Raw genomic sequence first — 12,264 nt, forward strand, 5'->3', positions numbered from 1 at the left:
AAAACCTGTTTTCACTTTGTCAATATGGGGTATTGTGGGTAGATTGATGAGGGAACATGTTTACTTCATCCATTTTAGAATAAGGCTAACGTAGCAAAATGTGGAAAAAGTCAAGTGGTCTGAATACTTTCTGAATGCACTGTATATCAAAGGAAACTGGCTTAGATCCAATGGATGCACAGCATTTAATGTTGTTTGTCTGCCAGAGTAGGTAGCAGTGCGGCGATAAGGCTTGGCCATAAGTACATCAAGAGATTCCACACAAGGTGCTTTATGCGAATCCTCTTAATCATCCCAGTAATTATTTCACACCTCTGCTCAAAGCTGCTTTTGGAGGTCGACACAGAACCTAATACTATCTGTAGGGAATCACCTGGCAACTACACAACTAAACTATGCTACACACACACACACGACACCCAGATGAGTTTCCTAGGGCCTAAAAGAGTCGTGGGAATGGAAGAGGAACAGCCACATGCTTACGTAACCGAAACTGAAACTTTTGGTCGAAAAATAACGATCAGTCCCTGTCTCATTGCTGACTCAGTGAGTCTGCCATGTTTCTCTTCGTACATATGGAAACCATTCAGTTACTTAGCATCTAACAGTGGTACAGTAAATGTACGTTCATATGGCTTTCAGACAGACATACTATACTGCACATTATTCACTGACAGACGTATTCAGTGTTTTTATACATCATTGGCTGGTTGGGTATGACCTTTTAGAGATAGGAAAGAAAGCCCCTGTTCCCCTTTGAGATAGCCAGCACGACTGCTCAAACTATCAAACGCTGTCACTCCTCCTCACCATCTACAGGTGATGAAAAAACAAAAAGGGGCCAAACCTAGCCCTACATAGTATGTCACCCTATATTTTTTGATGATGCCATACCAAATTAATACCTTCAAGTATAATCTACGTGGCTTTTAGGGAACACGAAATAGAAACACTTTTAAAAGCCAAAGCCGATATTTGTTTTGTACAAGACACACGTTTAAAACGTAGGCTATAAGTAAACGGAACATCTGTGGTGGTACTTTTATGCGTAGGGTATACAGTCATTATAGGAGGTGATCTCAATATGACCGGGAGGCAAGTTCGAATGGAACTAAAAGGGAGAACAACCATTGAAATTAAACGTGGAAGGGGTGAACAATGGTAGATTGTTTTTTTGTTTTTTTAAATCAATTCTCAATCATTTTTGTATTGTGAAATTAACTATTTATGTGACATATTGATGATAATCACCTCTTTCGATCCCCAAAATAATTTCAATATCGATCTCTCTATCGCTCCGTCTATCTAAAGCCTATTGAATATATAATACCAAATATATTTAACACACAAACACACACAATAAGCAAAACCACCATCTGTATCTCATGAAAGAGAAAACAATCAGAGAGCTATGGTTTTAAAGCTGATCTTGTGAAAATAAAAAAAGAAATGGGCTCACCTTGATGTTGACACAGAAGGGATGGTAACACTGGCCACACTGAGAGCAGGCCAGCAACCTGCCCTCTGCCCCCTGGCCAAAACTCCCACACACCACACACATGTCCTGTGGGAGGGAGAGAAGGGAATAGAGAAAGAAAGGATATTAGACAGAGGAAAAAGGGGAGGGAGGGAGAGAGAGAGGTAGAGAGAGGGAGAAAGGGGAACATATTGAGGGAGCAGTGGAATGAGAGAAAAGGATGCGGAGGGAAAAGATTTGCATAAGTCGTGGGGGGAAAGAAAAGTGAAAAAGGAGAGAAACCAAGTGAAAGTTACATTTCCCAACAGTAATAGAGACACTTTCCCCAGCATACATCAAGACAACCATCACGCAATAACAAGTAGAGTGACCCAGGGTGCTTCTGACTTCCACGACTCAGCATCTCTTAAGAGCAGTGCTGTAAATTACCTAGGTAGTACTTTAAAGTATTTTTACTTATGTCGTTTTTTGGGGTATCTGTATTTTACTTTACTATTCATCATTTTCACAACTTGTACTTCACTACATTCCTAAAGAAAATAATGTACTTTTTACTCCATACATTTTCCCTGACACCCTCCTCATTGTCCCTGTACTAGTTACATTTTGACAGGAAAATTGCACAATTCATGCACTTATCATGAGAACATCCCTGGTCATCCCTACTGCCTCTGATCTGGCGGACTCACTAAACACACATTCTTCGTTTGTCAGTGTTGGAGCGTTCCCCTAGCTAGACAAGAGGAGACTAGCGAACAGGCTGTACATCTAGACCAAGAGGAGACTAGCGAACAGACTGTACAACAACACCAAGAGGAGACTAGTGAACAGGCTGTACAATAAGACAAAGAGGAGACTAGCGAACAGACTGTACAACAACACCAAGAGGAGACTAGTGAACAGGCTGTACAACAACACCAAGAGGAGACTTGTGAACAGGCTGTACAACAATACCAAGAGGAGAGAAAAGGCTGTACAACAAGACCAAGAGGAGACTAGCGAACAGACTGTACAACAACACCAAGAGGAGACTAGTGAACAGGCTGTACAACAATACCAAGAGGAGAGAAAAGGCTGTACAACAAGACCAAGAGGAGACTAGCGAACAGGCTGCACAACACAACAAGACCAAGAGGAGAGAAAACAGGCTGTACAACAAGACCAAGAGGAGACTAGCGAACAGGCTGCACAACACCAATAGGAGACTAGTGAACAGGCTGCACAACACCAAGAGGAGAGGAGAGAACAGGCTGTACAACACCAAGAGGAGAGGAGAGAACAGGCTGCACAACACCAACAGGAGAGGAGAGAACAGGCTGTACAACAAAACCAAGAGGAGACTAGTGAACAGGCTGTACAACAAGACCAAGAGGAGAGAACAGGCTGTACAACAAGACCAAGAGGAGACTAGTGAACAGGCTGTACAACAAGACCAAGAGGAGAGAACAGGCTGTACAACAAGACCAAGAGGAGAGAACAGGCTGTACAACAAGACCAAGAGGAGACTAGTGAACAGGCTGTACAATAAAACCAAGAGGAGAGAACAGGCTGTACAACAACACCAAGAGGAGAGTACCATAGCATCATCACTATACAAAATGCATATTTGTGTGTCACTGTCTCCCATAGCTGGGGTGTTTGTTCATCAGCATGTATATTCAAATATGTGCAGTACAGTATTTGGGTATCTGAGACATTGTTAACAGGCTTTAGACTTATACAGCAAAGGGAGTTAGAGTAATTGTCCTCCTTATTCATTTAAGTCACCAGCCACCATTGCTATTCAGAACCTTTTCTAAGGAAGACAAGCAGGATTTGACAGTAGAGAGACAATGAGGGGGGTTAAGATGTACAGCTTTAAGCAACACGGAGACACATAACCTGGGACTCGGCACAAAGTGTCAATGCTCTATCGTTTTAGTGAGGTACAGTACATGACCAAAAGTATGGGGACACCTGGTCGTCGAACATCTCATTCCAAAATCATGGGCATTCATTTGGAGTTGGTCCCCACTTTGCTGCTATAACAGCCTCCACCTGATGTTGGAACATTGCTGAGTGGACTTGCTTCCATTCAGCCATAAGAGCATTACTGAGGTCAGACACTGATGTTGGGTGATTAGGCCTGGCTCGCAGTCGGCGTTCCAATTCATCTGAAAGGTGTTCGATAGGGTTGAGGTCAGCTTGTGTGCGGCAGCTTGGCCATGGAAACCCACTTCTTGAAGCTCCCAACAAACAGGTCCTGTGCTGACGTTGCTTCCAGATGCAGTTTGGAACTCAGTACTGAGTGTTTCAACCGAGGAGAGAGGATCTTTACTAACTACGCACTTTAGCACTCTGCGGTCCCGTTCTGTGAGCTTGTGAGGCCTACCAATCGCAGCTGAGCAGTTGATGTTTACACTTCACAATAACAGCACTTACAGTTGACCAGACCAGCTCTACCAGGGCAGAAATTAGACAATCTGACTTGTTGGAAAGGTGGCATCCTATGACAGTGAGTGCCAAGTTGAAAGTCACTGAGTTCTTCAGTAAGGCCACTCTACTGCCAATGTCGGTCTATGCATGGCTGTGTGCTCGATAATATAAACCTATCAGCAATGGATGAGGCTGAAAAAGCAGAATCCACTATTTGAAAGTCATTTTTCCAACAATTGTTCACTGTATCACAATTCCAGTGGGTCAGAAGTTTACATACACTAAGTTGACTGTGCCTTTAAACAGCTTGGAAAATTCCAGAAAATGATGTCATGGCTTTAGAAGCTTCTGATAAGTTAATTGACATCATTTGAGTCAATTGGAGGTGTACCTGTGGATGTATTTCAAGGCCTGCCTTCAAACTTAGTGCCTCTTTGCTTGATATCATGGGAAAATCAAAAGAAATCAGCCAAGACCTCAGAAAAAAATTGAAGACCTCCACAAGTCTAGTTCATCCTTGGGAGCAATTTCCAAATGCCTGAAGGCACCCATTCATCTGTACAAATAATAGTACGCAAGTATAAACACCATGGAATGATGTAGCCGTCATACCGCTCAGGAAGGAGACGCGTTCTGTCTCCTAGAGATGAACGTACTTTGGTGTGAAAAGTGCAAATCAATCCCAGAACAACAGCAAAGGACCTTGTGAAGATGCTGGAGGAAACAGGTACAAAAGTATCTAAATCCACAGTAAAACAAGTCCTATATTGACATAACCTGAAAGGCTGCTCAGCCAGGATGAAGCCACTGCTCCAAAACCACCATAAAAAAGCCAGACTAAAGTTTGCAACTGCACATGGGGACAAAGATCATAATTTTTGGAGAAATATCCTCTGGTCTGATGAAACAAAAATAGAACTGTTTGGCCATAATGACTATCGTTATGTTGGGAGGAAAAAGGGGGACACTTGCAAGCTGAAGAACACCATCCCAACCGTGAAGCACGGGGGTGGCAGCATCATGTTGTGGGGGTGCTTTGCTGCAGGAGGGACTGGTGCACTTCACAAAATAGATGACATCATGAGGAGATAAATTCATGTGGATATATTGAAGCAAAATCAAGACATCAGTCAGGAAGTTAAAGCTTGGTCGCAAATGGGTCTTCCATACGGACAATGACCCCAAGAATACTCCAAAGTTGTGGCAAAATGGCTTAAGGACAACAAAGTCAAGGTATTGGAGTGGCCATCACAAAGCCCTGAACTCAATCCTATAGAAAATGTGGTAAGAACTGAAAAAGCGTGTGCGAGCAAGGAGGCCTACAAACCTGACTCTGTTATACCAGCTCTGTCAGGAGGAGTGGGCCAAAATTCACCCAACTTATTGTGGGAAGCTTGTGGAAGGCTACCCGAAACGTTTGACCCAAGTTAAACAATTTAAAGGCAATGCTACCAAATACTAATTGAGTGTATGTAAACTTCTGAACCACTGGGAATGTGATGAAATAAATAAAAGCTGAAATAAATAATTTTCTCTACTATTATTCTGACATTTCACATTCTTAAAATAAAGAGGTGATCCTAACTAAGCTAGGACAAGTAATTTGTACTAGGATTACATGTCAGGAATTGTGAAAAACTGACTTCAACTGTATATACTAAAGTATGTTGGTACATAAGCACAGTGTTGGTACTGACCTGTCTGAGTGAAGTGGTCTGGGGTTGAGAACATGACCATGGTGTTGGTACTGACCTGTCTGAGTGAAGTGGTCTCAGGTTGAGAACATGACCACGGTGTTGGTACTGACCTGTCTGAGTGTGAAGTGGTCTGAGGTTGAGAACATGACCACAGTGTTATGCATTGTGTTCTCCTCCACCACCAGGTATGGCTGCTCCACAAAACTGGCCTGGACACACACACAACACATACACAAGCAGGGGTTAATTAACAGATTAGAAAAACATTTTTTATTTGTCTTTTGAAATTAAAACTGATGGTAAGATTGTGTTCAAAATCTGTAACGTTGTGCTTGGTCCCGTACAGTATTTTTCAGTTGAGGTAGAAAACATGTTCCAGGCATAATCAGGATCTAGGTCTATGACATGGCAGCACTTCTCATGTGACTAGCTGTCATACCTCCAGACTGTGTAGCTATATTATCATGTCATCCACAAGGACAAACACACAGCATGGTTCAGTAGATCAGCATTACCAGGACACGCGCGTGTCAACAAGCATGCTGCCTAGTGGCTGGCTGCAGCAGATCTGATTACAGTCTTACTTAACGCCTACCTACCTCCCGTATTGGATTCCAATAACACTCAACCGGGTAGAGACATGTTTGCTCGGTGGGAGAGGGTGTGAGGTTGTGTGCGTGGGGGTGGGGCACTGTCTGTATGGTTCTGTGTGTGTGTGTGTGTGTGTGTGTGTGTGTGTGTGTGTGTGTGTGTGTGTGTTCTCACATAAAATCCAATTATCTAGCGTGTACACTCAATATAGCATTGACACTTCTCCTGTGTCTACCTTAAAAGGTACCCACAATGTACAGTATATAAATCCACATTGGACACATTTTCCCAATCAACCACCCACCGTTTTTAGTGGGAGGAGAAAACATGTCACCGCTGTGTATGACATAGCATTTATACCCCTCCCCCTGCACCACCCCTCATGCCAAAAGCTTTCCCAAGATAGAGTGCACTGCTCTTGTTAACGTGAGAGCGCTCTCTGGCCTAAGCTAAGCACATTTGGCCACTGTTTTATGAATGTATGCAGAAGATGGGGAGAGGAGGAGGGGTTTAGGGAGGCAGTAGATCGAGATTGAAGGGAGGGGCGAGGGCTCGTACCCCAGGGGTTACGGCAAAGCTGGTGTAGGCCTTGAGTCCTCGGGAGCGTCCGCGGCCCCCGCGCCCAGACAGGTTGGTCCCCCGGGGTCTCCGCCTTCCAGGGAAGGTTGAACCACGACCCTGTGAAGGAAAAAGAAGGAGGGATGGAGGAGAGAGTGTGAGGAGAGAGACAGGCAAGAGGGAGAGAAGTGTGTGTGTGTGTGTGTGTGTGTGTGTGTGTGTGTGTGTGTGAGAGAACGGGAGAGAGGAATGAAAGAGGGAAGTGGAGGGAAAGAGATAACATGTCATCAGCCAATCACAACATTCCTCTGCGTTTTTTCGCTGGCGAACAATAAACACATTTCCCAAAACACACTCCTGCATCTACTGCCGTCAAAAGTAAATCCTAAAGGACTTCCCCACGGAGCCACAATATTAATATCCCCAGCTGCATTTACTGTCAAGCAAATTCAAAATGTGAACATTAGTATAAAGAGAATTAAACTGCGAGATTCTGACAATTACACTTTTCTACTTACCCAGAGTCAGATTAACTCGTGGATAACATTTTTATGTCTGTGTGTGCAGTATGTTCAAGCCAGTTTTGTGAACCAATGCTCACTAGCGTTAGCGCAATGACTGGAAGTCTACAGGTACAGTAGCGTATGCTTCCTCTAACTTTGTTCATACTGCACGCAGACATAAAAATGGTCCACCTTCTTGTGCTGAGCGATTTTTTTTTGTGGGGGGGGGGGGTATCAAACAAATAACTGACCGACTTTGGTTCAATTACTTGAATTCAATTTTTGTGTGTGAGCCCAACACGCGGTTTCTCTAGAGAGATATCAAATCATTCCCGAGAAATTTGAGAAATTAAGTCAAAAACGGTGTGGGACGCTGGGCTGAAGGGAGTTGTAGTTTTCATTAAGCAAATATTCAACCTAGTTCAGCACAGAAACGTGGTAATTAACTATAATGACCACAATACATTGCGCCAGTTTTTATGGTTCAGAGAGGAAGAGGCGAAGCGAGATATTTCACTCTTGCCTAAATGTGTTAAAATGAATCCCCCAAAAATCCCATCTAAGCTTTTGCACCTGCCTTCCCACCTTGGGGACAGCGACTCCCATTGTTACGGCGTAGATGTGAGGATCTCATCATTGTTTACATCTGGCTGGCTGACTGCTACTCTCTGAGCAAAGATGACATATACACAACAGAAATATTTTATAATTTCATAGTTATTTCCTATTTTTCTATTGACGTCTACCCAATGTGGACCTGACGCAACGGAATATTTTCAATGTTTTGACAATTGAATGTTTACTATATTTGGCTTTGGAATTTCCATTAAAAAAAACTCTGAAATCATTGTACTGTCATTATTTCACAATAAATTGTATATTTAAAAAAATCTTGATACCGAAAACCATGATTCTTTCTTTAATAATCTAACAGAAACCCGAAGCGACCTCAAAAAGCACTAATCGCTCAGCACTACCGCCTTTTAAATAATGTGTGTGGTGCTTTATAATATATGCATGACAAAAGCCTGAGGGAGGGAGAGATCAACATCTTTTTTTAGGTCAAATCCATTTTCCATCTCCCCATGGACACTAAAGTCACTCTTAATTATGGTTCCCCCACCCTTTCGAGTCAGTCCTTCAAATCAGGAAGACTGTTGCAAGTTTTATATAAAGTTATAAAGAGAGGACTGTGCCAAAGCCAGACAGTTGATGGAGTGTTGACACAGGAACAAGTGATAGTCCTTCCCACAGGAGTCCACCTTCATAACACCTATCAGTTACAGACTGACTGAGGAGGCTTGTTGTGGAGTGTTAGCGTCAAAGTGGAGTCCTGTCACAAAGTCAGGACTAAAGGGTTGCAGTGGGGGTGACAGACAGGAAACCCCGACTGGATTGAGCTCTGCTTCACGTTCGTCTCACGCCACCATCGGTCTGGTATTCTTGTCATTCTGGTAATGGTAACAACGCTAAATGCTAACAAAGCTAATTTATAGAACAATAAACGGCATTCATAAAAATTTGCAAAGCCTATGTTTCCATGGATTTCCCTTCCGTACTTCTCTGCAGGTGGCAAAGTGTGTGTACCGTGTCATATCTAAACCTGTCCTCACCTGGCCAGGCTAAACCACTGAGGAAAGGGGGTGGGGGGTGGACATCATAAGCACTCCATTTACCACTCTCATGCTCCAGACGGGTGCCTCTTGCAGCTGCCTGGTTTGTGGGCCATCCCACCCCCTCCGAGGGGTCCTGCTGGGACCAAGAGGGGGGCTCGAAGCCCTATGGTTACTCCATGCTCCCTGATGGGGGTGGGGGGGCAGAGAGGAAGAGGGACAGGGAGTGGGGAGGAGGGGCAGAGGAAGAGGGGCAGGGAGGAGGAAGAGGGGGCAGGGAGTGGGGAGGAGGGGCAGGGAGTGGGGAGGAGGAGGGGCAGGGAGTGGGGGGGCAGGGAGGGGCAGAGAGGAAGAGGGGGGCAGGGAGTGGGGAGGCGGGGCAGGGAGCGGGGAGGAGGGGCAGGGAGCGGGGAGGAGGGGCAGGGAGTGGGGAGGAGGGGCAGGGAGTGGGGAGGAGGGGCAGGGAGTGGGGAGGAGGGGCAGGGAGGAGGGGCAGGGAGTGGGGAGGAGGGGCAGGGAGGAGGGGCAGGGGGAGGGGCAGGGAGGAGGGGCAGGGAGGAGGGGCAGGGAGGAGGGGCAGGGAGGAGGGGCAGGGAGGAGGGGCAGGGGCAGGGAGGAGGGGCAGGGAGGAGGGGCAGGGAGGGGGGCAGAGAGGAAGAGGGGCAGGGAGTGGGGGCAGGGAGTGGGGAGGAGGGGCAGGGAGGAGGGGCAGAGAGGAAGAGGGGTTGGGAGTGGGGAGGAGGGGCAGAGAGGAAGAGGGGCAGGGAGTGGGGGCAGGGAGTGGGGAGGAGGGGCAGGGAGGAGGGGCAGAGAGGAAGAGGGGTTGGGAGTGGGGAGGAGGGGCAGAGAGGAAGAGGGGCAGGGAGTGGGGAGGAGGGGCAGAGAGGAAGAGGGGTTGGGAGTGAGGGGCAAATGCAGTAAATGCAACAGCCAAACAAAACAAACAAAGCAACAACAAAATAAAATGTGAATACAAGACAGACAGGCATTTTTTATAAACAGCCAAGAAACGAGCGAGATATGAGACATTTGGGACAGATCCTATACATGAGAAGATAAGCTGAACTCACCTTAATTTGTAGATGCAGTACTATTCAAATTGGAAATATATTGCAAATCAAAAGTAAAAGGGAGATTGTGGACAACGATAAGATTCAATACTGATGTCTGCAAGAAGCGGGTCTAGTTTAATAGTCTGACAGAAGACAAGACAGTGTTTGCACATCTATTGGGTCTAATAACGCTATGCCTAGTCAAGTGCTCTGCAACAGTCAACCCACAAATTCACACTATCCAGTGTCAGGCCTGCTGGTTGCCATGGCAGCAGCGTGGCTTGTTGGCGTGTTTACAAAACAAGTTATGATTATGTCAGCATGACAGCGCGCCGTCGCTGCTGTCGAGATAAACACAGCGACCGTTGTTAGGGAATTTCATTTTAGAATCGTCACTGGGAGGCGTTTAGTTTGTTTAATGAGCTAATCAGCGAGAGGCTATATAATTAGACTCAATAACACAATCACTGAGAGGCCTTTTTCCTTTTTTGTTTTGCATAAGCGAAATCATTTGGGCCGATTAATAATATATCAGAGCCGTGGGTTGGATTTCTCGCTCTCCACTTGCTTCCTGCGTTTTTATCCATCTACATCTCATGTATACATTTGTCCCAAATCCCCTGTCAAGCACTTATTGAAACTGTCAGAAACCAAATAGCATTCCCTTATGCATGAGACAACTTAAAGGTGAAAGTGTGCAAAAGATAGGCTTTGAGAGAGAGATTTCAGTAGATCCTGTACAGGGTGCAAAGGACTGGTGATGTAGGAGTTCAATATATTCATTGATACTGAAAAGAAAATGATCATGCCATCTTCAAGCACATGCATGTGAATACAGTATGCTCAGAAGCAAACCTCCGTCAATAGTTAGGCTGAACCCAAAACATGCCAATGTCAGAGAGAGTGAAAGGGGGATTGAACTGGGAGAGATTGTCTACTCCATGTGAGAGGACAGAGACTTTCAATGTCAGAGAGAGTGAAAGGGGGATTGAACTGGGAGAGATGTCTACTCCATGTGAGAGGACAGAGACTTTCAATGTCAGAGAGAGTGAAAGGGGGATTGAACTGGGAGAGATGGTCTACTCCATGTGAGAGGACAGAGACTTTCTTTGCCGCTTCCATCATAAATATGTGACACGACCACAAATATTGTCAAACTGCCCGACTTCCTACGCAACCTCATTCTACACGTTATCCATTAAACAGGTAGACTATGCAATAAGACATCCTTTGAGAAGACTTCCTGTTCACAGCCATCAACAACAATAACATGCACCTATTGGCTCTTAGTGTCGCCACGCCTCTAGGGAGGGCACAACTTAGGAAGAACCAATAGTGCCAGTTCTATCAGACTTGAATTTGGTTGTCTGATTCTTTAGGAATGTAGGTGGAATGAAAGTCTCAAATAGAAATAGTTGAGTTCAGATACCCACATAAATTACTTAAGTAGAACTTTAAAGTATTTAACTTAAGTACCTTACACTGGACAAATCACCATCCAGATCATATTGGACCACTTGACAGTAGGTCAGAACAGTCTCCGGAGCGATTGACTCAGAATACTGGAGCACGGGGGAAGTATTTCATATCGTGCAGTAGAAAAATATTAAGCATATCTGTGCCCTGGCACATCTTCCTAATCTAGCAGCAATATTAGCCATCAGTGTAGTGGTAAACCTCTCTATCCTCTTACAACAGCCAAGTACCCCCACCCCGCTATATTTCACATAAACACAACGGAAATGGCCCATGAATTTTAAAATGCTTCAATAAAGTAGGGAGGACACTGCGCCACATTTGGGTTTCATGTTTCGCTCCGTAGGATTTCTTACTCACATGGTATTGCTGATAACCTGTCAGTATAATATTAGAGACTAGAGGTCGACCGATTAATCGGAATGGCCGATTAATTAGGGCCGATTTCAAGTTTTCATAACAATCGGAAGTCGGTAGTTTTGTACGCCGATTTTCTTTTCATTTACATTTTTTTTTCTTACACCTTACACCTTATTTAACTAGGCAAGTCCGTTAAGAACATTCTTCTTTCCAATGTCGGACTAGGAACGGTGGGTTAACTGCCTTGTTCAGGGACAGAACAACAGATTTTTACCTTGTCAGCTCGGGGGATTCAATCTTGCAACCTTACGGTTACTAGTCCAACGCTCTAACCACCTGCCTCACGAGGAGCCTGCCTGTTACACGAATGCAGTAAGAAGCCAAGGTAAGTTGTTAGCTAGCATTACACTTATCTTATAAAAAACAATCAATCATAATCACTAGTTACACATGGTTGATGATATTACTAGTTTATCTAGCGTGTCCTGTGTTGCATATAATCGATGCGGTGCGCATTCGTGA

At 44.8% G+C, this 12,264-nt stretch overlaps 1 protein-coding gene across 1 annotated transcript in view; it reads right to left on the minus strand.

Moving 5' to 3' along the window:
- LOC112232703 (histone-lysine N-methyltransferase 2C-like) overlaps positions 1-12,264 on the minus strand; it is a 301,309-nt gene that overhangs the window by 58,862 nt on the left and 230,183 nt on the right. The window contains exons 15-18 of the mRNA XM_042298636.1: positions 8,918-9,040; positions 6,739-6,858; positions 5,700-5,798; positions 1,460-1,564 (exon numbers count right to left, since the gene is read on the minus strand). Coding sequence (XP_042154570.1) covers positions 1,460-1,564; positions 5,700-5,798; positions 6,739-6,858; positions 8,918-9,040 — 447 coding nt within the window. The remainder of the gene's footprint in view (positions 1-1,459; positions 1,565-5,699; positions 5,799-6,738; positions 6,859-8,917; positions 9,041-12,264) is intronic.

This window comes from Oncorhynchus tshawytscha, linkage group LG16 (genome assembly GCF_018296145.1).
Source record: "Oncorhynchus tshawytscha isolate Ot180627B linkage group LG16, Otsh_v2.0, whole genome shotgun sequence".
Classification (NCBI taxonomy): Eukaryota; Metazoa; Chordata; class Actinopteri; order Salmoniformes; family Salmonidae; genus Oncorhynchus; species Oncorhynchus tshawytscha.